Source organism: Rattus rattus, chromosome 9 (genome assembly GCF_011064425.1).
Source record: "Rattus rattus isolate New Zealand chromosome 9, Rrattus_CSIRO_v1, whole genome shotgun sequence".
Lineage (NCBI taxonomy): Eukaryota > Metazoa > Chordata > Mammalia > Rodentia > Muridae > Rattus > Rattus rattus.
Genome location: NC_046162.1, coordinates 94,140,778 through 94,166,002, shown reverse-complemented (window position 1 = coordinate 94,166,002; position 25,225 = coordinate 94,140,778). Strand labels below are relative to the sequence as shown.

The window sequence follows — 25,225 nt, the reverse complement described above, 5'->3', positions numbered from 1 at the left end:
CTATCCACTCTTATTCTCTCCCCCTTTCTCTTTTGAGTTAGCTCTTGTGTAGCTCTGGGTGGCATTACCTTAACTACACTGGCTTTGAACTTGCAATGATTCTCTGCCTGATTTGTCTTACTCATTTTGAGATAGGGTCTCACTACCGCATAGCCTTTGCTGGTCTGGAATTAACAGAGATCTGCCTGTTTCTGCCTTGCAAATGCTGGGAATAAAGTTGAATACCACCACACCTGGATTTTAAGGTTTACAACCGATTTATTTTTATATATGTGTATATGTATGGGTGTGTGGGTGCTTGTGGAAGCCAGGTGTCAGATCCCCTGGAGCGGAAGTGTTTTTAACCGCTGAACCATCTCTCTTCCCCCTTCTCTAACTCTGCTTTTAAAGGCCTAAACCTCAGCACCAGACTCTTAGGTAGGAGACCAAAACACACACACACACACACACACAAATGTGTACACACAAAGGCACCTGAGCACACAAAGTGGTTTTATTGCTGGTCTGGCCTGTATACGAGCTGGAACTAAAACCTTTGTCAGGATCCGCAGTTTGAGCACAGGCTCTCTAGTTTCTGTTCTCTGTTCTCTGTTCTATGTCACACCTTGCCTAGAGCCATAGTAGCATCTGCAAGGCTGTGACCATGCTAGCTGGTTCTCTGCCATCTACATTTTCAACAGGAAGTCTCAGGAGACTGTTTCCTTTTAAGAACTCCAGGCTTCTGTGCTTGGGCCACTTCTCTACTTCCCAGAACATTGTGGGCCAAGTGGCAAGTTATTAACCAAGCGCTTTGGAAAAATAAACTTCTTGGTTGGCAGAGTGGCATGGGAGCATTGAGAGGGTGTGTGTCTAAAGGCCCGTTCTGCTTCTGGCAGAGCTGACACTTGGCTAAAGGGCCAGAATTTCTGAGATGAGCCTCCCTACATCTGCATCTCAGAGCCTGCAGGAGAAATCAGAGAGGGAGAGGGGTCCAGTGGCCTGTTCAGGATGGTCTTCCTCTGCACCTAAAGGCGGTTGGTTTGCCCGAGTAGCCCCAGACCAAACGAAGCTGGGACAAAGCCCCTTAAGGGCAGCAGCAGAGAGGGCGCCTTGGCTCCTCAGGAGGGGAGGGGACAGGAGCAAGAGGCGGGACCTCGCCCGGCCCTTTAGAGACACGTGCGGTTGTTTCCGTGTCTGGGAGATCACATGACCTGCATCAGCTGACTCGTCACGGTGGAGCTCAGCACTGGCGCTTCGCGCTCCCCGCCCTACTGCGCCCCGGAGCGCAGGACCCTGCGGAGGGGTAAGAACACCCCCAAGTCTTCTCTCTTTTGTCGCTGGTTCGCCCAGTCACCTGCACTCCACCCCCCGCTTCTCGCCCATCTCAGTCTTCCCGGCCTGGCACCCCGGAAGCCACTGCGTGGAGGGCCGTGGCCAGGCTCAGCCTTGCGCTGCCCCCAGGCGGCCAGGACTAAATGGCCCAGGGGAGCAGAAGGCGGAAAGTGGTTCTTACAGCAGGGGCCGAGGGCTGCTCCTCCTCAGGACCTGACATGGAGGAGCTGCTCCGGTGCGTGGAGAGAGATCTGAACATCGATGCCCGGCAGCTGGCCCTGGCGCCGGGGGGCACCCACGTGGTGGCCCTAGTGTCCACGCGTTGGTTAGCTAGTCTCCGGGAGCGCCGGCTGGGACCCTGTCCCCGGGCTGAGGGCCTGGGCGAAGCGGAAGTCAGGACTCTACTGCAACGTTCGGTACAGAGGCTACCCCAGGGCTGGACGCGAGTGGAGGTGCACGGGCTGCGGAAACGGAGACTGTCCTACCCGCTGGGCGGAGTCTTGCCCTTTGAGGAGGGGTCCTGTAGCCCTGAGACTCTCACTCGTTTCATGCAGGAGGTGGCTGCCCAGAATTACCGGAACCTGTGGCGCCATGCATATCACACTTATGGGCAGCCCTATAGCCACAGCACTGCCCCCTCAGCTATACCTGCCCTAGACTCTATCAGACAAGCTCTACAGAGGGTCTATGGATGCACCTTCCTGCCAGTGGGTGAATCCATCCAATGTCTATCAAATGTCAGGGATGGGCCCTCTCGGGGCAGCCCTGCCTGCCCCAGCCTTTTGCGAGCTGAGGCCCTGCTGGAGTCACCCGAGATGCTCTATGTGGTACACCCTTACGTGCAGTTCTCCCTACATGATGTAGTTACCTTCAGCCCTGCCAAACTGACCAACAGCCAAGCCAAGGTGCTTTTCATTCTCTTCCGTGTTCTGAGGGCCATGGATGCCTGTCACCGCCAGGGTCTGGCCTGTGGGGCCCTGTCTTTGCACCACATCGCTGTAGACGAGAAGCTTTGCAGCGAGCTCCGGCTGGACCTGAGTGCTTATGAGATGCCGTCTGAGGATGAGAATCAGGAGGTCTCTGAAGAGAAAGACAGGACAGGTGTTAAGTCTGAAAAACACGGGGAAGGGAGACCTGGGTGTCCCACCTGCCAGAAAGAACTTAGGGGCCTTGTGCTAGACTGGGTCCATGGCCGCATCAGCAACTTCCACTACCTCATGCAGCTGAATCGGTTGGCAGGTCGACGGCAGGGGGATCCCAACTATCACCCAGTGCTGCCCTGGGTGGTGGATTTTACCACACCTTATGGGCGCTTCCGAGACCTTCGTAAATCCAAGTTCCGACTCAACAAGGGAGACAAGCAATTGGACTTCACCTATGAGATGACACGGCAGGCATTTGTAGCCGGTGGTGCGGGAAGTGGGGAGCCGCTTCATGTTCCTCACCACATCTCCGATGTGCTCTCTGACATCACATACTATGTATACAAGGCCCGTCGCACGCCTCGATCGGTGCTCTGTGGACATGTCCGAGCACAGTGGGAGCCCCACGAGTATCCTGCCACCATGGAGCGGATGCAGACCTGGACACCAGATGAGTGCATACCCGAGTTCTACACGGATCCCTCTATCTTTTGCTCCATCCACCCTGACATGCCTGACCTGGACGTGCCAGCCTGGTGCAGTTCTAACCAGGAATTTGTGACTGCCCACAGAGCACTGCTGGAGAGCTGGGAGGTGTCCCAAGACCTGCATCATTGGATTGACCTTACTTTTGGCTACAAACTCCAGGGCAAAGAAGCTGTGAAGGAGAAGAATGTGTGTCTGCACCTGGTGGATGCTCACACCCATCTGACCAGCTATGGCGTGGTACAGCTGTTTGATCAGCCACACCCCCAACGCCTGGCTGGGGCTCCTGCCCTGGCCCCTGAACCTCCACTCATCCCCCGGCTGTTGGTCCAACCTATTCAGGAGGCCACGGGCCAGGAGGACATCTCAGGACAACTTATTAATGGTGCGGGCAGGCATGTTGTAGAGGCCACTCCATGTGAGAGTGGCTGGACTAGAGAGAGGCCCACGGCAGGGGAAGATGACTTAGAACAGGCTACAGAAGCTCTGGATTCCATTTCCATCCCTGGGAAAGCAGGTGACCAGCCAGGCTCTTCCTCCAGTCAGGCCTCACCTGGTCTGTTGCCTTTTTCTGCACCCTCAGGCTCTCGGCCAGGCCGCAGGAGCAAAGCTACCGGGTTGGATTCCGGGGAGGGCGACGAGGGCAAGATTGTTCTTCCAGAAGGCTTCAGTCCCATACAGGCCTTGGAAGAGCTAGAGAAAGTGGGTAACTTCCTGGCCAGAGGCCTAGGGAGCCAGTTGGAGGAACCTGAGAAGCCTCAAGCCCAGCCACCTGTGTACCTGCAGAGTCTCTTCCACCGAGACATGCAGGTGCTGGGTGTCCTGTTGGCTGAGATGGTGTTTGCCACCAGGGTCCGGATACTGCAGCCCGATGCACCTTTGTGGGTACGCTTTGAGGCTGTTAGGGGCCTCTGCACACGCCACTCCAAGGACATCCCCGTGTCTCTGCAGCCTGTGCTGGACACACTCCTGCAGCTGAGTGGACCCAAAAGTCCCTTAGTGGTGAAGAAGGGCAAGCTGGACCCACTGTTTGAGTACAGGCCTGTTTCCCAAGGCTTGCCCCCACCCAGCCCAGCTCAGCTCCTCAGTCCCTTCAGCTCCGTGGTCCCCTTCCCTACCTACTTCCCAGCGCTGCACAAGTTCATTCTTTTATATCAGGCCCGGCGTGTGGAGGATGAGGTCCAGGGACGGGAGCTGGTGTTTGCTCTATGGCAGCAGCTGGGTGCTGTGTTAAACGACATCACTCCTGAGGGCTTGGAGATCCTCCTGCCTTTTGTGCTGTCACTCATGTCAGAGGAGCACACGGCTGTGTACACAGCCTGGTACCTATTTGAACCTGTTGCCAAGGCCCTGGGCCCCAAAAATACCATTAAGTACCTCCTGAAGCCTCTCATTGGTGCCTATGAGAACCCCTGCCGCCTGCATGGCCGCTTCTACCTGTACACTGACTGTTTTGTAGCCCAGTTGGTGGTGCGGTTGGGCTTACAGGCCTTCCTTATCCACCTGCTGCCCCACGTCCTACAGGTACTGGCTGGGGTGGAGGCCTCCCAAGAGGAGGGCAAAGGCCTGGTTGGGACCACTGAGGATGAGGAAAACGAGCTCCCCGTGCCTGGGCCTGGCTCCTGTGCCTTTGGGGAGGAGATTCAAATGGGTGGACAGCCGGCTGCTTCCTCAGGACTGGGGCTCCCAGACTACAGGTCAGGCGTCAGCTTCCATGACCAGGCCGACCTGCCCGACACCGAGGACTTCCAAGCTGGACTCTACGTGGCCGAGTCTCCACAGCCCCAGGAGGCCGAGGCCGTGAGCCTGGGCCAGCTGAGCGACAAGAGCAGCACTAGTGAAGCCTCACAGGGCGAGGAGAGGGGTGGGGATGATGGGGGTGCCCCTGTGGACAAGAACAGCGTGAAGTCAGGGGACAGCAGCCAGGACTTGAAGCAAAGTGAAGGCTCTGAGGAAGAGGAGGAGGAGGAGGAAGGCTGTGTGGTGTTGGAGGAGGAGGAGCAGGATGAAGTCACAGGAACATCCGAGCTCACTCTGTCTGACACAATACTGTCCATGGAGACGGTTGTGGCTCCCGGCGATGGGAGAGACAGAGAAGAGGAAGAGGAGCCCCTGCCAGAGCAGACAGAAGGCAAAGAGCAGAAGATCCTCCTTGGTGAGCCCTGGGGCTGAGGGGACGTGGGTCAGCTGCTTTTTCCCTCAGTGTTTCACGTGCTGGGCATGGGTCTCTCTCATCCACTGTGGCGCGCACAGCTCACAGCCACGGTCAATGGTCTGGTACAGTGCAATGTGGCAGTGCTGTGTGTGAGTGGAAAGTGGGGCTTACGCTTAACTTTCAGGAGTCAGAGAAGGCGCCTCTGAAAGGGACCCCTAGGGCTGGGGGATGGAGTTTAGTGGTAGAGCACTTGGCTTGTATATGTGAGGCCCTGGGTGTCTGATCTCTAGCCCCAGAAAAGGAATTAGTAAATAAAAGCAAGTGGTTGAGGTGTAAACGGAACCAGACCTGCACTCACAGTCAGGTGGGAGGTGGGAAGTGTATTCCAGATGGAGGGACAGCATGTGTATGCCCCTGAAGTTCTGTTCCAGCAGAGAGGCAGGGAAAGGCTAAAAGGGTTTTCTTAAGAGAGGTCAGAAGAGTAGTAGCCAGGGACAAGCCTGTATTCAAGAACTTGGGAGCATGGCTGAAGGGGTGACCCTTCCTGCAGGTCCTGCCTGAGGAGCTGGTTTACAGGGGTCATTGGCTGGGGACCTCGACCATGGTGAAGTGAATGGGCCAGTATGGTCAGGCTCACTGGCAGAGCCACAGCCAGAGTTGGCTGGGTGGGGTGGGGTGTATTGGGTGGGGTGTAGTGGGTGAGTTATCTGATGAGCTCAGGACCTTTTCCTGCCCTGCAGATACAGCCTGCAAGATGGTCCGCTGGCTGTCCGCCAAGCTTGGCCCCACTGTAGCCTCTCGCCACGTGGCCCGGAACCTGTTGCGCCTGCTGACATCTTGTTATGTTGGTAAGGTCTGCGGTTAATGCTGGATACCAGGTTCCCTACTCAGGCTTTGTCCTTTCTTAATCCTCTTTAAGGGACTCCTTCCCTAACTTCCCATTACTTCCTGGGCAAGTCCTGGGTCTCACCGTAAGTTTCTTTTCTTAAAAGTTAAGAATGGGGAAGAACCCAGTATAGAGTGAATAGAAGCTGCCCCAAAATCTCAGAAGGCCGATTTCCCTCCTGCCCTCCACCAGCTTCTCAAGGCTGCTGACCCTTCCTTGGCAGGGCCCACTAGGCAGCAGTTCACAGTCAGCTGTGATGACAGCCCCCCACTGAACGCCGGCAACATCTACCAGAAGAGGCCAGTACTAGGTGACATCGTGTCCGGGCCCGTGCTCAGCTGTCTCCTCCATATTGCCCACCTATATGGAGAACCTGTTCTCACCTACCAGTACCTGCCCTACATCAGCTACCTGGTTAGTCCCTGGTTCATCAGGCCCTGCACTGGGAGGCCAAGCTGGCCCCAGATCTCTGGGGTTCCAGGAGGTCTGTGGGGTAGTCTGGCCTTCCCTCATCTATTCTATGGTCCTAGGTAGCCCCGGGGAGCAACTCAAGCCCCAGCCGACTGAACAGCCGCAAGGAGGCCGGGCTGCTGGCTGCGGTGACACTGACTCAGAAAATCATCGTATACCTCTCCGACACTACCCTCATGGACATTCTGCCCCGCATTAGCCACGAGGTCTTGCTGCCTGTGCTCAGCTTCCTCACCTCCTTTGTTACAGGGTAGGCCCCTGCTCCTTGGGAGAGTCACCTAGCTGAGGGCCCCCCAGGAGGGGCTAGGAAGCTCAGGGGAAAGGAGAGAATATTGGCATGAGTCATGGTTCTGATACTGGGTGTAGTAGCACAGGCCTTTAATTCTAGCACCCAGCAGAGGGCAAGTTTCCACGAGTCTGAGGTCTCTAGAGAGAGCTCTGGGTTAACTAAGGCCTGGAAAAGAAAAGAGTCCTGGTTCTGGGTTGTGGGTGTGGCTTGCTGATGCAACACTTTCCCAGCATGAAGGAAGTGCTATGTTTGAGCTCCAGCACCTCAGAAAAACAAATGACGAGGGCTGGGAAAAATAGCTCAGGGCTTAAGCGGATTCAGGTTAGATTCCCAGCAGCCATGTGGTAGCTCACAACCGTCTGTAACTGCAGTTCTATGGGACCTGCTACCCTCTTTCGGTCTCTGTGGGCACAGCAAACATGTGCACAGATAAACACGCAGGCAAAACACCCATACGCAAAAAAATTAAACAAAAAAATTCATGTTCTATCCTACCTGTAACTTTGACTAAGCCACACTCTTTCCCTGTGCCTCAATTTCCTCTCCTGGTCTGGACTGATCAATCTTACAGCTCCTGTTATTGGGAGTTCTTGGTAAATTGGTCAAGTCCTTCAGGGAGGGGCTTGGAACTCAAGAGCTTTGTTTCTAGGTTCCCAAGCGGGGCCCAGGCCCGGACTGTCCTGTGTGTGAAGACCATTAGTCTCATTGCCCTCATCTGCCTGCGCATCGGACAGGAGATGGTCCAGCAGCACCTCAGCGAGCCGGTGGCCACCTTCTTTCAAGTCTTTTCTCATCTGCATGAGCTTCGGCAGCAGGTAGGAGCTTCTGGGCGGGGTAGGCCAGGCCAGGCCAGGCCAGGCCAGGGCAGCGGACCCATTGAATCTGTGGGCTTCCTACCTGCAGGATCTGCAGCTGGATCTCAAGGGCTGTACTGAGGGCCAACTGCCAGAGGCAACCTTCTCTGATGGGCAGCGACGGCCAGTGGACCCCACCCTGCTGGAGGAGCTGCAGAAGGTGTTCACCCTGGAAATGGCGTACACAATCTACGTACCTTTCTCCTGCCTGTTGGGTATTGCCCATCACGTTCCTTTGCACAGAGTTGGTGACTACATCTCTTCCCTGGGGAGGGGCCCAATTCTTTCACCTCCAGAGTCAGCAGTGGATTTTTTATTTTTTTGACATGGGGTTTCATTTAGCTGACCTCGACCTCCTTCCGGCTTCCACCCGTCTCCTGCTGGCACTATAGGCATGTGACACCAATCAGGCTTCTTGTTCTTTTTTTTAAATGACCTTTGTATATGTATGGTATCTGTGTGAGTGTAGGTGTGTGTGTGCTGTGGCATGTGTGTGGAGGCGAAGGGATAACTTTTGGGGGTCAGTCCTGTCTCACCACCATTGGTTTTGTGGACTGAACTCAGGTGGAGTCTCGGCAGCAGATCCCTTGCCTGATGAGTTCCCACTCTAGATCCTGTTTTTGTTTCTGTGGATTTTGTTTGTTTTCTTAGACAGGGTCTCTGTGTAGCCTGGCTGTCCTGGAACTCACTCTGTGGACCAGGCTGGCCTTGAACTCACAGAGAATCACCTGCCTCTGCCTCCCAGTGCCGGGATTAAAGGCCTGAGCTACCACTGCCTGGTTTTGTTTTTGATTTTTAAAGATGAAATCTTACAGTGTAATTCTGACCACCCTCATACATATCATCCTCCTGCCTCTGCATCTGCCTCTCCTGTGCTGGGATTACAGGCGTGCACTACCACACCCAGCTAACACTGGATTTAAACATAGGAATTTTAGGATCAGAGCAAACAAATTTGGCCTCAGAGCCCAATTTCCATGGTGATTATCTTAGTTAGGATTTCTATTGAACATCATGATAGAACATCATTACCAAAAGCAACTTGGGGAGGAAAGGGTTTATTCAATCTGACAACTCTCAGGTCATCAAGGGAAGTCAGGGCAGGAACTTGAGGCAGGAGCTGAAGCAGAAGCCAAAGGACCCTGGCTCGTTCCCTATGGCTTGCTCAGTCTGCCCCCACCCCCAGACAGTTTCTCTGTGTAGCCCTGGCTATCCTGAAGCTCACTCTGTAGACCAGGCTGGCCTCAAACTCAGAGATTCCCCCTGCCTCTGCCTCCCAAATGCTAAGATTAGAGACATGGGTACCAGCCCTGCCCCAGGGGTGGCACCACCCACTGTGAGTTGGCCACCTCCCACATCAATTGTTAATTAAGGAAATTCCCCCAGGGGCCAACCTGGTAGGGGAGTTTTCTCAATTGAGGATCTCTTTTCCAATGACTGTAGCTGATGCCAAATTGACCAAAACAAACAAACAACAACAAACCAACCAAAAAACCAAAATAACTAACCAGGACAGTGACTTATAAAGCCAGCAGGAAAGGCCCAGGAGCTGGCTATGCAAGCCTGGGGAATGGAATGGTCTCCAGAAGCTGCCTGCAAAGGAATGAATGGCCTATGGGCTTTTGTGGCTTCCGTTATGGGGTGGGCACTGTACTGGGCTTCTCTCTGACTAGGATGAGCAGCCCTGTAGTTGGGTGTGTTATGCTCCTACAAAATTCTAAGCTTCATGAGGCAGCACAGATCTGTCTTATTCATTGTGTGTCTGTTGCCAGAATGGTGCCTGGTATATATGTGTGTCTCTATAGAAGAAACTGAGGCTTACAGACAAGGACTTAATTACCCAGAGTAGCCCAGTCAGTACCTTGCCTTGGCATCTGTGGTTAGCAGCTACCTGCCATCTTCCCTGATCTTAGGACTTTTTCCGCTTCCCTGCAGGTGACATCATCCGGAAAATTATCCCCAACCACGAGTTGGTCGGGGAGCTGGCAGGGCTATATCTGGAGAGCATGAGCCCAAGCTCTCTTCGAAACCCAGCCAGCATGGAACCCGCCATGCCTAGTGCTGGCCCTGAATGGGACCCTCAGAGTGGGAGCTGTCTCCAGGATGATGGCCACTCGGGGACCTTTGGGAGCGTCCTGGTTGGAAATCGCATCCAGATCCCCGACTCTCAGCCCCAGAGTTCCGGGCCACTGGGCTCCATCTCTGGAGTGGGTAGTGGAGGCCTCAGCAGCAGGAATGAAGACAATGCTCTGAAGCGGGAGCTGCCCCGGAGTGCCCACGGCCTGAGCGGGAACTGGCTAGCATACTGGCAGTACGAGATCGGCGTGAGCCAGCAGGATGCCCACTTCCACTTCCACCAGATCCGCCTGCAGAGCTTTCCAGGCCACACCGGGGCTGTCAAGTGTGTGGCTGCCCTGAGCAGTGAAGACTTCTTTCTGAGTGGCAGCAAGGACCGTACGGTGCGTCTTTGGCCACTGTACAACTATGGGGATGGGACCAGTGAGACAGCTCCCCGTCTCATCTACGCCCAGCACCGCAAAAGTGTCTTCTACGTGGGCCAGCTTGAGGCCCCGCAGTATGTGGTGAGCTGTGATGGGGCAGTGCACGTCTGGGACCCCTTCACAGGTGAGCGGGCCCAGGTGAGGCCTGTTCTGCAGCTGCTTTACTGTGCTTCCGCCAGGCCTCTGGGAATGGGACCCAGTGGGGAACATGCAATGGCATATTTTGGCGGGGAAGATTCAGTGAGGCAGGACAGAAGAACCGTCAGGAGTTAGAATCTGTGGGACCCAAGTTTGAATCCGCTCCCCCAACCTACCAGCAAGCGGCCCAGCTGCTGCAAACATCTGCTTTCCACCTGTGAGAATCAAAGTTTCCAAGATTCTAGGAGTATGGTTTTGGCTTCTCGCACAGCGTCACCTGTCATCACTGTAAAGAGAAATATGGATGGAGGAGCGTAAGGGCAGATGGAGGTGGCAGCTGGTTAGAGCATGCTATATGAAGAGAGCAGACTGTTTTGGGGTTGGGGCCTTGGTTTCACTGTGTGGAAACAGCAAGATGAGAAAGCCATGAAATTGTTAACATTTTCTGAGGGTCACCAGGGAATGGGATGCAGGTGTGGGGCGGGTCCCGGCTTGAAGAAGCCAGGGCTCTTTGATAGCCACTAGATCCCCAAATGTACTGTGTCCTTTTTCAGGGAAGACCCTTCGTACAGTGGATCCTTCAGACAGCCGGGTACCCCTGACTGCTGTAGCTGTCATGCCTGCCCCCCACACCAGCATCACCATGGCCAGCTCTGACTCCACCCTGCGCTTTGTGGATTGCAGGAAGCCTGGCTTGCAGGTCAGGAGGCATGCAGTCCCTGTGCTGCTGGGGGGTCTCTACCTGTCAGGAAAGACACTCAGAGAGGACTCCACCCAGAACACTGCAAGAGCAGCCCCGTGGGTGGGGCTCTGGACTGGAGTGGGAGGGGTCAGGCCTGCTGGCTTCGTGGGCTTGCATGGGGGGGTGGGCTGCAGTAGGGTGGGTGAGTGGCACTTGGCACTTGAACGAAATCTCCTTCCATCTACAGCATGAGTTCCGACTGGGTGGAGGGCTGAACCCTGGGCTTGTTCGCTCCTTGGCTGTCAGCCCCAGTGGCCGGAGTGTTGTGGCTGGCTTCTCCTCTGGCTTCATGGTGCTTCTAGATACCCGCACGGGCCTGGTTCTCCGAGGCTGGCCGGCCCATGAAGGGGACATTCTACAGATCAAGGTGACTGCCTGAGGTCCCATCCTTTCATTTCTGCTTAGGGCCTGACCTGAGTGACGACAGGTTTATCCCTTCTTGGGATGTTCGGTGGGTGGGAAAGTGGCCCTCATAGGCCAGCTCAGGAACCGTCTGCACAGGAGGCAGGCTAGGGGCAGGAGCCAGGGCTGGAGCTGACCCTGACGCTCCACAGAGATGTTCTAATGAGTAACCCTTGTCCATATTTGTCTTGCTTGGAGGATCAGGGGTTGCGCCCTGTCCGTGACCCAGTTCAGGTTAAATAAAGGAGGCTGTTTACTGCCTGGAGACCACTGAGCAGAGTCCATGCCCCCTGCTGGGCTGTCCTGATGGGGGCAGGAACAGGCCCAGGCCTGGGCATCATGTTCCTGCCTCCTATATTCACTCATAGACCCTGGGGCATGTTCAGGTTCTGGGAGGGGAGGAGAAGAGCTGCTTGTGGGAGGATTTCTCCGAGCATCTGGAACTCTCCTCCACAGCTCAGATGGAGCTGAAGGACGGATTGCCCCCTGGGTCACAGGGTCTCTAAAATTCCAAAATTCTAAGAGAGTGTAGGGTGGCTCTAGGGTCATCCTGGGTGTCAGTCCCAGACCTTCAGAGGCTTCTCTGAACCCCAGTTTTTTCCCATGTGAAGTGAGGACAGTGGCAGGTGCTCTTTCAGAGGACCTGAATTTGGTTCTCAGCGTCTACACTGGGCAGCTCAGCACTGTCTGACTCTAGCTCTAGGAGGATTCAACACCCTTTATGGCCTGTGTAGAAACATCCTTATGTGGCCTGAACACACATGAACACGAACAAAAATAAATGTTAAAAGAGAACAGTAGCACCTTGGACCTCACATGTTAGTAAGATTAGATGTGGCAATGTTTTACAGAATCTGTTGGATTTTTTTTTTTTTAATAATTTAAAAGATTGGTCCAGGAGTGGTAGTACACACCCCTAACACATCCCAACACTCAGGAAACAGGCAGATGGATCTCTATAGGTTCAAGCCCAGCCTGGTCTACAGAGCAAGTTCCCAGACAGCTAGGGCTACCCAGAGAAACCCTGTCTCAAAAAACAAAAACAAAATGTTTAAAAGATTTATTTATTTATTTATTTATTTATTTATTTATTTATTTATTTATTTATTTGAGATAGGATCTATTAGCCCTGGCTGTCCCAGTACTCATTGTCTAGAACAGGCTGGCCTCAAAGCTCACAAAGATCATCCTACTTTTCCCTCCCCCCAGTTTTTTCTTTATAGATTGGGTGTTTTGCCTGCTTGTGTGAATGTGCATGCTTTCACGCAGTGGTAATAGGGGTCAGAAGCGAGCATCAGCTCCTGGAACGGGACCTATGGATGGTTGGGAGTCACCATGTGGGGGCTGGGTCATTTGCAAGAGTTACAAGTACTTCTGAGCCATCTCCAGCCTGCTATAGGTTTGGTTTGTTTGTTTGTTTGTTTTGTTTTGTTTTGTTTTGTTTGGCTATCCAAAGTAGAATCTGTTCTTAAATAAGAGTAATAGTTACAGAGTTTTTGTTTTGTCTTTCTTTTCTGTTTTTGGTTGATTTGCTTTATCTGAGATAAGGTCTCACTCTGAACCCCTAGGTGGCCTGGAGCTTGCTATGTAGACCAGGCTGGTTTCAAACTTGTTTCCTGAGTGGTGGATTTATGGGCTTGTGCATTTTGCCCAGCCTCTGATGGTTGTTAATAACAATGTATTTAGTGTTTCTTTGGGAGACAGAGTCTCACTGTATATCACCCGGACATTGGCTGGCCTGGAAATCACTGTGTAGACCAGGCTGACCTTGAATTCACAGAGATCTGTCTGCCTTCTGAGTTTGGAAATTAGAAGCACTCTGCAATGGTTTTAGAGTTTGGCGAGCACCCGGGCCCCCATTGAAGCTGTCTCCTTCCCACTCTCTGCAGGCTGTAGAGGGCAGTGTGATAGTCAGCTCCTCTTCCGACCATTCCTTGACTGTTTGGAAGGAGCTGGAGCAGAAGCCCACGCACCACTACAAGTCAGCATCGGACCCAATCCACACCTTCGACCTGTACGGCAGCGAGGTGGTCACTGGCACTGTGGCCAACAAGATTGGTGTCTGTTCCCTGCTTGAACCACCCTCTCAGGCCACCACAAAGCTCAGTTCCGAGAACTTCCGTGGTACACTCACCAGTCTGGCTTTGCTGCCCACGAAACGCCACCTCCTGCTGGGCTCTGACAATGGCATCATCCGCCTCCTGGCATAGGTCCTGGCAGGAGTTGGCTGAGGGCAGTGTGAGATGACCTCTCAGGTCCAGCTCCTCATCCTCCATCTCTCAGCCAGTTCTCAGCGGCCCCCAGGCTTTGGGTGCCCACATGGCCTGCTGTCTGGGATTGCACAGCTTCTGAATCTCCCAAGCCGGGAAGTGGCTTCGTTCGTGAAACTCGGGAGATGCTGTTCATAACCAGCAAGAAGGGGGACAAGGAAAGCACTGTGATCCCCATTGCTTCCCAGCTCTGCCTTCTGGACTCACGTGGGGACAGGGAAGCTCCAGGAAATGAAAGGAGATGGGCCTTGGTTCAGCCAGCTTCTTCTAGCCAGGTTCTCCTTAGCTCTGTCTCCCAAGGATAGGAAATCGCTCCTACCTAAGGTTCTGATGGGACTGGGAGTGCAGCCTCAGGAGGGCTGGCCATGACCCAGAAGTCTCAGGGCTTGGTCTGGGGTTTTATTATCCATTCAGCCAGGTCTTCCCACTGTGGGACCAGAAAAAAGGGGAGACGGGGGGACGGCCAGGGAAGGGGTTATTTGGGCCCAGCTGGTCCAGGAATGAATCCATGCCTTGCCTTGGTACCCCTAACCACAGCGTTTGTGCCTTCAGCCGGGGAGGCAGCCCTTGGGACCAGCACCCCTAGGGAGAGGAGGCAGCAGGAATCATCTCTGCATCTCGGGCCCTCCCAGGGGATGGGCAGACCCTGGCATCTCTTGAGTCCCCATTGAAGAAGAGAAGTCTGAGATGCCGCTCTTGCTGCCTCCTCACTGTTTGCAATCTGTGTAAATAAGGTCAATAAATTCTTTGGAAGAGCCACGGAGCTGAGTGAGGCTGTGTTGTTTGCCTAGGCCGGGCTCAGGCAATCCTGTCTCAGCCTTCCAAGGAGCTGGGGTACCGGCACCTGTCGCGTGCCTGGCTTATGGTCTGTCTCTGCTTTTTGCAGACACTCGTATTTCTCAGGCTGTTCTTGATTTCCGGATGACCATCCTGCCTGAAACAGCACCAGGCCCAACTTTTAATTTTTAAAGACCTTTGTTTCTGTATGTGTATGATTGTTTTGCCCACTTGCATGTGTGTGCACCATACTTGGGTCTGGTCCCTGCAAAGGTCAGAAGGGAGCATCGAATCACCTGGAACTGGAGTTAATGAATGGTTATGCTCTACATCTGGATGCTGAAAATTGAACGTGGATCCTTTGCAAGAGCGATCAATGTTCTTTTTTTTTTTTTTTTTTTTTTTTTTTTGGTTTTTTTTTTTTGGAGGTGGGGGCCGAACCCCGGGCCTTTGCTTCCTAGGTAAGCGCTTTACCACCGAGCTAAATCCCCAGCCCCCGCCGATCAATGTTCTTAACCACTGAGCCATCTCTAGTCCCTATGACCAGCCCCCTTTTTTTTTTTTTTTTTTTTTTTTTTTTGACATAAGGTCTGGTAGCTCAAACCACTGGCCTCGAACGTGATATGTAGTCGAGGTTGACCTGGTAATCCCTGCCCTCTCTTCTTTCTTCCAAGTGCTGATATTATACATAGGTTTGTACAATCAGACCCTTTTGATGGCACCATAGTCGGAAAAGCCAAGATCTGGTAGTTTCCAGAGCTGTGAAGAACATAGCAAGAGGGTAGAGAGACAGCCATTGTCCTCTGGCTGCCTTGGATTCAGAGCTTCTGGTTTGGGTTGCCTCAGGTCAATTCTCAGACAGCTCATCCTTAGGGAAAGTGAACGCTGCTGAAGAGGTGGGACCCTGGGAGGGCCAGCCTCCATCTGAGTCTCTCCACCCCTCGCCTTGGGACCTAGGCTGAGGGAGCTAACCAGGATCCTGGGCTTTACAGTTTGGGTGCAGAGGCTCCTGCAGCGTCCCCTTCCCTGGGCAACTGTGGTGGTAGTGGTGGGGAAGACTTCTGGTTGTGACTCTGGACCCAGTTCTGTATGCTTACACAGGTTACACAGCCTCTTGGAGCCTGATGTGTCTAATCCCCCCATGTTGAGGAATCATTAGAAGGCTTGTCAGACCCTGAGCTTCCTGGATCTACCCTCTTGCCTGGCCAGACCCAGCCTCCTCAACTGTCTGCTCCTGTAATCCCCTTCTCCAGGCTCAGGCAGGGTTCTGGGTAGCTGTTTAAGGATTAGTACCCTTGGTGGGAAAGGGGCTTCTGGCCCCCATATCAATGTTTAACCGGATGCACAGGTCAATATTTACCAGCACAGGACACGAGCTGGACGGGGGTTGGCTAAGAGCAAAGGTCCTGTGGGAGGAGAGAGCTAGGCCGTGCTGGCTGCACTGGGTGGAGGAGCGTGGGGAACAAGTGGGCTCCAGGAGAACATCGTGTGCTGCGCTAAGAAGCCTGAAGAGGTAGGATGGGGGTGGTGGTGCAGCCTGCTCCTCGGGCAGCAGAGGACGTGGGGAGCTGTCCCTCTTGGCAAGGGGTCTGGCTGGATTTGTTCAGGGAATCAGCAGCTTCACAGTGTCCTGGGGTGGTGAGGAGCGGAGAGATACAGAAAGCTCTAGGAGAAGTCTCTAGAACCTCAAAATTTGGAAGCCTGTTCTTGGCGGGAAGAAACATATATCCAGATTGCAGATAAGGCCCTGGCTGAGGGTTCTTGGACACAATTGTGGGGGTCTGGGGATAACAGGAGGACCCATTAGAAGAGCTGGCCCTGAGACAAGGCCCTGAGGATGGGAAGGAAGACTTTGTTGGAGGCCCTAGACTGAGAGCCTCCCCCATCCACCAGCTGGGCTTCCCCGAAACATCCTGGAGCAGAACTTGGGACAGAGGTAGGATGAGGCTTGTGGTTCCCGTAAGTCCAAAGGTGTCTGTGTCAGTCATTCATTGGTCAACAAAGCAGTTTCTGGCTGCCTTACCACCCAAGCTGAGCTCTCAGAGCCTTTGGGTAGGACCCAGGTAGCCTGAGAGAGGCTGGATGAAATGAACAACAGGTTGAGTGGCTTCGCTAGGGTGAGACTCCTTCCCAGATCATCACTGAGGGCTAGGCAGGCATCATGCTCAAAATCTACAATGGGAGTAGGAAGGACTTCTGCCGTAAATTTACAAGACAAGGTAAAGCCCAAAGGCTTTAGGGAAATAAATGCACAAGATCCTCTTCCAAGACTCGGAGTCTAGATTTGAACCCAGGACTGATCCACAATGTGAGACCTAAAGAATGATGACTAAATGAAAAACTATACAGGTGAAAAAAAAATTCTTCTGGAAATCCCACCTCTCAGGGCGAGATCCACAGCTAATGTGATTTGAGTCCAGGTTCTGCAACCTGGTGTGGTCAAGGAGCCCATGGGTAGCAGTCTACTGCCTGGCCTTTGAGTGTGAGGTAGGAACTAACCCTTTCTGTTTTGGATACAGGAACATGGCACTGCTCTGGGGGCTCCTGGTACTCAGCTTGTCCTGTCTGCAAGGTCCCAGTTCAATGGTGAGGCAACGCTGAGGTCTGAGTGGGAAGCAGTCAGTCAGGCTGAAGGAGATGTTGGGGGCAGGGGCAAGTTTGGGAGAGCCAGAGGGGTGGGAAGGGAGGAACCCTGAGTCCTCTGTTCACCCTTTTCTCAACAGGTCTCTCCTGTGAGCGCCATGGATCTCCCGGGCCAGCAGGTACTCAAAAGTGAGGGGTTGGGGGGAAGAGCTCAAGGGTCTCACCTATGTCTTGGACAAGGTAGGGACCCATGAGAAGGGGCTTTTCTTCATCTACTCTCTCCTTTCTCTCTACAGCCAGTGAGTGAGCAAGCCCAGCAGAAGCTGCCCCCACTTGCCCTCCTCAAGTTGGGCAACCAGGTACAATCAGGTGGGGCTGGGGAAGAGTAGGTGGGGCCAGAGGGAGGAGGAGGACCAACCAGATCAGTGGAAGCAAGAGAATGGGGGGGGGGACATAGTTATAGGACTGATGATCAGGGGCTCAGAAGGGTTGGGGAAGGAAGGACTCCAGCATGATTCTTCTCACCTCAGATCTAGGACAAGGTCTTTGCTGCCCTGTAGCGCTGCCCGGACTATGAGGGAAACAGAGAACCTGGAGCTGACCCCTTGACCTCACTGACTTCTGATCTGTCCTTGTAGGATCTTGGTGACCATGCTACCCTGAAGAGGTCCCCAGGAGATTGCAAGAGTGCCCCAACTACAGAGGAGACTCGCAGGCTGTCTCAGGCCATGATGGCTTTTACTATTGACCTGTTCTCCCTGGTGGCCCAAACATCCACCAGCTCCAACCTTGTCCTGTCACCCCTTAGTGTGGCCCTAGCACTCTCTCACCTGGCACTAGGTACTGGGGTCACACCTGTCCAGGAGAACTAGGAGACCATAAAGGGTTTGATACTGCAGAGGTCGTCCATGGGTGGGTGGTTTCTCCATAGGGCACACATGGACATGTGGTAGAAGGCAGGTGACTGAGCTGTCACCACCCTCTATGAGCCAGAGATCCAGGGATAGCCTACGAATGTGATTGACAAGGTATTTTAGCACAGGAATTTGATGGCTACAATCTCTTCCAGTGGACATGAGTGTCTCACTGTGGGACACTGCGGTTCAGAGAGGAAAGGTACCTTGGGCGAGGTGACATTCCCCAGCTTGTTAGCTGCAGAGAGGAAAGCAGAATCTGGGGTCCTATGGCTCCATGGGAGGGGAGGAGTGCTCTGTGGCCATATTCATCATGGGAATGTGAGAGGGTGGGAGTGGGCAGTGGGGCCAGAAGGAGCCCGTGGCCTAGGTGTCAGCCTACTTGGTCCCCTTCAGGTGCTCGGAACCAAACACTGGAGAACCTGCAACGAGTGCTGCACATGAACATGGGGTCCTGCATCCCGCATCTACTGAGCCATTTCTGCCAGAACCTAAACCCCGGGACAATCCGACTGGCGGCCAGAATATACTTGCAGAAAGGTAGGTGCTGATGGCAGCCAGCTGCCTCTAGTGCACAAGGGTGAGGGAGAGGGGCTTGGCCTCGGGTAGAACACTGGTGGGTGTGGGGGTCCTGGGATGAGTTTGTGGCCCATTGCATGCAGGATTTCCCATCAAAGATGATTTCCTGGAGCAATCGGAAAAGCTCTTCGGCGCAAAGCCCGTGAAACTGACTGGAAGGCAGGAAGAAGACCTGATGAACATCAACAAATGGGTGAAGGAGGCCACAGAAGGGAAGATTGAGGATTTCCTCTCTGAGCTGCCGGATAACACCGTGCTGCTCCTCCTCAATGCCATCCACTTTCATGGTGCATTGTTCTTCTTAAGCCACTCACCCTCACAGTCCCACCCGCCCTGTCGGCTGTGCAAACTTTGCTAGGCCATGAAGCAGGGCATTGTCTGGGCGTGTGAAGAGGAGGAAAGTCAAGCTGTAGAGGCCAGGCTGCCTTGAGAGGAAACTGGGGCTACAGAGGGATGGAGAGATGCAAATCCAGATGTAGGGAAGACACCTAAGATCAATTAGATGTCAACCAGCCAGCGCCTCTGGGAGCTTGGCTTCCACTCCTTGTTCCTTGAATGGGTTCTAGGCAGGACAGGGAGGAGGCTGGTCTTATGTTACATGGCTCCTGCCCTCTGCCTGGCCGCAGGTTTCTGGAGGACCAAGTTTGACCCCAGCCTCACCCAGAAAGACTCCTTCCACCTGGACGAGCAGTTCACAGTGCCAGTGGACATGATGCACGCACAGTCATACCCTCTTCGATGGTTCCTGCTGGAGCAACCTGAGATACAGGTCACTCTGGGTTTGGCTTTGACTAGCAAACTAGGCCTGGTGCTGGGAGGCAAAGTATGGTCCGTGGGGTAGGTCGCTCCCAAAGGGTCTATTAGACCTCCACCCAGGACACAGCCTCTTTGAGGTTCGTCTGCTCAAAGAAAATATATTGAGATTTTGTCATGTGCCCAAGACCAGGGCCCTGCTCCTAAGGGAACACAGGAGTTCCCACACAGTGCTCCATAGATGGGAGGTGGGTTTCAAAACTTATTGCTCAGAACATTCTGATTGGATGGAGCTCTGTCTCGGCTAAGGCTTCCCTTGCTTCTAGCCTAATCGTGACTCCTTGGCTACAATATTGATTCTTGGGCCCATCATCTGCGGCTGAGATAACAGTATGAGTTAGTTTTGTTTGTTCGAGGGTCTGACCATGTTACACAGGCTGACTTTGAACTCATGACCCTCTTGCCTGTCTGAGTACGGGGATCCCAGGTGTGTGGCACCACACCTGCTTATCCATTCTGTTGGTTAGTTTTCTTCGGCAAGCAGGACACAGCCTTGCGGGTTCTGCATGGAGAAGCCACCTGGGCAGCCGGGCTTCTCTCTAGCTCGATGGTGAGAAGATGAGAGCCTGCTCAGCTCAACTTAGCTCTTTCTTTCTTGTTGCTTCTTTCTTTCTCTCTTTCTTTCTTTTTTTAATTTATTTATGTATGTGAATACACTGTAGCTGTCTTCAGACACCAGAAGAGGACATTAGATCTCATTACAGATGGTTGTGAGCCACCATGTGGTTGCTGGGAATTGAACTCAGGACCCCTGGAAGAGCAGTCAGTGCTCTTAACCACTGAACCATCTCTCCAGCCCCTGTTGCTTCTTTCTTGAAGCCCTGTGTTACCCACTGTTCCTTCATCCTCTGGTTCCCTCTCCCCATCCTCCCACTGGCAGAGGACCTGCCTGCAGGAACTCAGGGAGCCATGAGCCTAGTGATTTCCATGCTGTCTTAACTGCAGGGATTCGTCAATAAAAGGTGTGAGCTGAGTACGGTGGCTTACACCATAATCCCAGCCCTCAGAAGGTTGATGCAGGAAGACTGAGATTGAAGATAGTCAGGGCTATGACCAGACCCTGTCTAAAGAGAGGGAGAGAAAAAAAATCTCATTCCACATCTTGACGTGTATAGCAAACTCTCTGGGTGAAGGTGAAAGGCAAGGGGCGAGCTTCCTCCGCTTTGCCATGGCTCCTCTACAGGTCATTTTGAAAGCCAGTAGCCACCCTATCACATGCAGGGAGAACTGAGAGGCAAAGACAGTAAGGCCCATCGCTTGTCTGCACAGCTAGTTGATAGCAGATGGAGGACTCAGTCTGGAGTGAAGACCCTGCTAGAAGATTCAAAAGTCTGACTGGACATGGAGCTGAGCAGATGAGTGCTTCCCTGGCATGCACAAAGCCCTTTGTGCACCCCTAGCAACACATACGCCAGGTACACTGATGCACATCTGCCATCCCTAGTACTTTTAGACAGAGACAGGAGGATCAAAAGTTCAAGGTGGAGAAATGTCTCAGCAGTTAAGAGTACTTACTGGCTGCTCTTGCAGAGGACCAGGTTTGATTCCCAGCACCCACCACACAGCACACAACCACCTGTAACTTCGGTTCTGGGGGATATGTTGCCCTCCTCTGGACTCTGTGGGTACTGCAAGGACATGATACACAGACATACTCTCAGGCAAAATACCCATACACATAAAATAAAATAAAATAAAATAAAAATAAACCTTAAAAGGAAGTTCAAGGTCATTGTGAATTACATAGTGAGTCTGAGGACAGCCTGAGATACATTACCCTGTCTAAACAAAACAAAACTTGGGCTTGATGTACAGCTCTGTAATCCCAGCATTCAGGAGGCAGAGAGGCAAGAGAGTCAGAAGTTCATAGTCATCCTTGGCTAAACAGTCATTTCAAAGCCAGCCTGGGATCCATGAGACCCTGTGTCCAAAAAAGAGGGAGCTATGTGTAGTTATACACATCTTAAATCCCAGCACTTGGAGGGCAGAGGCAGGCGGATCTCTCCAAGTTCGAGGCCAGCCTGGTGTACAGAGTGAGTTCCAGGACAGCCAGGGCTACACAGAGAAACCCTGTCTAGAAGAAACAACAAGATGGCGCGCACACACACACACACACACACACACACACACACACACACACACACACGGTGGAAAGTAATACAGGAAGACAGCTGATGTCTACCTACTTCTGCCTCCGTATACCCATGTGCAAACATACTCACACCCATACAAGCATGTATGCTTATGTGTGTACACGCAGAGATGTAAAAGCATTATCTCATATGGTCCCAGATGAAGTGAAAGCATGCTAATCTGGAATTTCTGGCTCTTGTCTCAAAAGCACAGACAGGTCTCAGTGCTGTCTGGTCCTCATGTTCTCTCCTTTTCTTTTTTTTTTTTTTTAAGATTTTATTTTATTGTATGAGTACACTGTAGCTGCCTGCCTTCAGACACACCAGAAGAGGGCATCAGATCTCATTACAGATGGTTGTGAGCCACCATGTGGTTGCTGGGATTTGAACTCAGGACCTCAGGAAGAGCAGTCGGTGCTCTTAACCACTGAGCCATCTCTCCAGCCCGTTCTCTCCTTTTCTTATCTGTAGGTGGCTCATTTCCCGTTTCAGAACAACATGAGCTTCGTGGCCATAATGCCCACTTACTTTGGGTGGAATGTGTCCGAGGTACTAGCCAACCTGACCTGGGACACTCTGTACCAGCCCTCGATGTGGGAGAAGCCCACCAAGGTGCGGCTGCCTAAACTTCATCTGGAACAGCAGCTGGACCTGGTGGCCACCCTCAGCAAGCTGGGTAAGGAGGTTGGGAATAGGGTGCCCTCAGGTGGTCTGGGCAGAGTATGTGAGCTGCCAGTGTGTCTGAGTCAGAGGTGGCCCTGCCTCCCTCCTGGATGGGAACATTTGATATGCTCCCCTAGACGTTCTGTTCTGGGGTGGAGTGGGGTGAACTACTCTGCTGCCTGAGACTGAGCACTACATAGTCCTGGGTAAAGAGTTCAGGGCAGGGGCTGGAGAGATGGCTCAGCAGTTAAGAGCACTGACTGCTCTTCCAGAGGTCCTGAGTTCAATTCCCAGCAACTACATGGTGGCTCACAACCATCTGTAATGGGATCCGATGCCCTCTTCTGGTGTGTCTGAAGACAGCTATAGAACTCATATAAAATAAATAAATGAATGAATCTTTAAAAAAAAAAAAAGAGTTCAGGGCGATATGTGAACCTCGCTGACTATCTTGGAAAGGGAAGAGGAGAAGCTGGGGTCACCATGTTGAAGAGCTGAAGCTACTTTGCACTAGGCACTGAGCGCTCACTGGGCACAGTCTAATGGAGCGGGCAGGTAGAGACTCAGGTACCCACGGTCTAGTACGAGTGGTAAGTCGGAGGGTGCCTTTCCAGTTTACCCCAGAGAATATCAAACCAGTACCTAGTGCAAAAAAGGCCTCTAAAAGTGTCGTCTAGGCTGAGGCTTGGAGATTTAACAGATTCCAGTCAACCACTGCGTTCAAGTGTTCCCTTTAGCCAGGGTCCCAGACACTTCCAAATACCCTTGGGGCAGCACTGACCAGCCATCTGCTGCTCTGCACAGGCCTGCAGGACTTGTTCCAGAGCCCAGACCTGCGTGGGATCTCTGACCAGAGTCTGGTGGTGTCTAGTGTGCAGCATCAGTCTACCATGGAGCTCAGTGAGGCTGGCGTGGAGGCAGCCGCAGCTACCAGCACAGCCATGACTCGAATGTCCCTCTCCTCCTTCTTTTTGAACCGACCATTCATCTTCTTCATCATGGAGGACACCATAGGCATACCCCTCTTTGTGGGAAGTGTGAGAAACCCTGACCCCAGTGCACAGCCCCAGCCCCAGGAACAGCAAGACTCCCCTGACGACAGGCGCTCAGACCAGAATGACAAAGGTGACGTCCCCGGAGGCAAGACCTTTGCTCCTGACTTGAAACTTGCGCCCCGCCTGGAGGAAGATTATCCCCAGTTTAGCTCCCCCAAATGAGGAGGGGCCCTGGCCAGCAGCATCCTGAGTCCCCACCTGGATCAGCCTCTCAACTCCTGTGACTCTTTCCAGCCAGCTTTGTGGGATAGGGTGGGACCTGGGGGACAGTCACTGGGGATTGGAGGCGGGGTGGGGCCTGGGAGGAGGCAGGCCCAGGGAGTCTTCATTGCTTCCCAAGGGGCCCAGGAGGTGACCTTTTGTGGGCTGGCACTCGTGGATAGTTTTGGCAAGAGGTAGGTTGGGCTAGTCCCTAACTTAGAGTCCCTCCACACGCTTTAGACATAGCCCCAGATGCCCTGGGTGGGAAAAAGAGAGACAAGTGTTGGTCTCCTGAGCTTAGACCGGCCTTGGTGTTCTACTCCATGGGTGGAGGCGGACCTACCCTGACTCTGATGTGCCTTGCTGAAGACATTCAGGTCCCCAACCTGTGTCCTGCCACCCAAGCCACCCCTCTGGTTTTTGGAGATGCCAGCACTGCCAGGAGCCTTCCTCCTTCATCTTCCTCTCGTCCTCCTCTGCCAGGAAGCTCAGAGGCTGAGGCAGGGAAGGGCCCCTTTAGCTCCCAAGACTCTTTTGTAAGGTTTTTGTAGTGATTTTTATGCCACCTGAATAAAGAATGAATGGATCGGGCTGGTTTGACGTCACAGTTCTGGGCAAGTGGATGTGGCTGGGAGGCACCCACAGGACAGATTGCACTGAACCCTCTCTGTGCCACGTTTGGTCTCTGGCCACATGCCCATCCTCTCTAGGTCTACTAGGTCTACCTCCATGCCAGCCTCAGCTCTCAGCCCTTCCCTCTCTGTGTGCCTCGGGCAGCCGGTAACAAGGACGGCTTAGAACTGGCAATTAGGGAGCTAGCGGGTCTCTAATTACACCCTAGCCGCTGTGCCAGGAGCAGGCGCCCGCCAGCCGGGGCCAGGCTGACAGCTGGAGGCTGGCAGTGTCTGAGGATTTGGGGGATGTAGTTGGGGATACTTGGCACTGGGCTGGCTACTTCCTGTGAGAGAGTAAGATTGAAGGCAGAATTGGTGTGCTTGTGGATGGTGTGGGGTGCCCTCTGGGGTGGGCACATATCCCCGATGGGATCTCCTGTGTGTCCATGTGGCAATAGCCCTCTGGAGTCCTAATGTCCCTGGGCAGGGTTGACTGAGGAGAATGAGGAGGGTAAGAGGTCCCTGGTGTAGGATCCTGATGCTGCTAAGAATGTATGTGTGCATGGGGTGGGGGAGGGCGGACACACTAGGAACATGCGTGGTTTGTCAGAGGGTGAGGGTCCCTAATTGAGACATGAACAGTGGAGCCAGGAGCAAGGCTATCCAGCAGGTGACACTACTCAGAGCAGGAGCCAAAGAAGGCGATGGAGAGCACCTCAGAAGTTTCAGGAAGGGAAGTGGAGAGCTGCGGGGAGGGGAGAAGCAAGAGCAGAGGGTCTGGCTGAGAATATGTGCAGAAGTTCAAGACGTGCTGAGCCTGAGACGGGGAGGAGGGAGAACGAGTCCGGAGCTGCAGAGAGGAGAGAGATCTGCTACTTACTTTTTTTTTTCTTTTTTCTTTTTTCTTTTTTTACTTTTATTTTGTGTGTATGAGTGTTTTCTCTGAATGTATGTTTGTGTGGCACATGGGTTCAATGGCTATAGGGACCAGAAGAGGGCATCGGATCATCTGAAACTGGGGTTGCCGGTTTCTGATACACCATATGGGTGCTGGGAACCTAACCTGGATCACTGAGAGAGCAGCAAGTGCTCTTAACTGCTGAGCCATCTTTTCTAGACTCACTCTCTCTCTCTCCTCCCTCCCCCCCTCCCCTCCTCCCTCCCTCCCTTCCTTTTCCTTTTGGGTTTTTGAGACAGGGTTTCTCTGTGAAGCCCTGGCTGTCCTGGATTCCCTTTGTAGACCAGGC

General features: G+C 53.3%; 2 protein-coding genes across 3 annotated transcripts; both read left to right on the top strand.

Moving 5' to 3' along the window:
• Nucleotides 1–1,211: 1,211 nt before the first annotated feature.
• On the top strand, nucleotides 1,212–14,410 carry Wdr81 (WD repeat domain 81). 2 transcript variants are annotated; one of them, XR_004389045.1, is made up of 10 exons: nucleotides 1,212–5,094; nucleotides 5,835–5,942; nucleotides 6,204–6,394; nucleotides 6,511–6,701; nucleotides 7,390–7,555; nucleotides 7,644–7,809; nucleotides 9,530–10,233; nucleotides 10,788–10,933; nucleotides 11,163–11,342; nucleotides 13,267–13,360. XR_004389045.1 is itself a non-coding variant. In XM_032912490.1 (10 exons), exons 1-10 carry the CDS (start codon nucleotides 1,455–1,457, stop codon nucleotides 13,585–13,587), a joined length of 5,799 nt encoding a protein of 1,932 aa, XP_032768381.1. In that variant the 5' UTR covers nucleotides 1,245–1,454; the 3' UTR covers nucleotides 13,588–14,410. The 2 variants fall into 2 exon arrangements, 1 of the variants encoding a protein (XP_032768381.1); XM_032912490.1 differs by having other exon boundaries at nucleotides 1,245–5,094; nucleotides 9,530–10,219; nucleotides 13,267–14,410.
• Nucleotides 14,411–17,123: 2,713 nt separating this feature from the next.
• Nucleotides 17,124–23,955, top strand: Serpinf2 (serpin family F member 2). The gene is made up of 8 exons (XM_032914035.1): nucleotides 17,124–17,186; nucleotides 17,304–17,366; nucleotides 17,646–17,847; nucleotides 18,318–18,461; nucleotides 18,584–18,787; nucleotides 19,127–19,269; nucleotides 21,917–22,121; nucleotides 22,913–23,955. Exons 1-8 carry the CDS (start codon nucleotides 17,166–17,168, stop codon nucleotides 23,323–23,325), a joined length of 1,395 nt encoding a protein of 464 aa, XP_032769926.1. The 5' UTR covers nucleotides 17,124–17,165; the 3' UTR covers nucleotides 23,326–23,955.
• The last annotated feature ends 1,270 nt before the right edge of the window (nucleotides 23,956–25,225 follow it).

Bases quoted from the DNA above. Each gene is read 5' to 3' on its own strand.
- Wdr81 (XM_032912490.1), top strand. From the start codon at position 1,455: ATGGCCCAGGGGAGCAGAAGGCGGAAAGTGGTTCTTACAGCAGGGGCC. The intron at 5,943-6,203 runs GTAAGGTCTGCG...CTTCCTTGGCAG, and splicing joins GCTGACATCTTGTTATGTTG to GGCCCACTAGGCAGCAGTTC. The intron at 10,934-11,162 runs GTCAGGAGGCAT...TTCCATCTACAG, and splicing joins GCAGGAAGCCTGGCTTGCAG to CATGAGTTCCGACTGGGTGG.
- Serpinf2 (XM_032914035.1), top strand. From the start codon at position 17,166: ATGGATCTCCCGGGCCAGCAG. The intron at 17,848-18,317 runs GTACTGGGGTCA...GGTCCCCTTCAG, and splicing joins ACTCTCTCACCTGGCACTAG to GTGCTCGGAACCAAACACTG. The intron at 22,122-22,912 runs GTAAGGAGGTTG...TGCTCTGCACAG, and splicing joins GGCCACCCTCAGCAAGCTGG to GCCTGCAGGACTTGTTCCAG.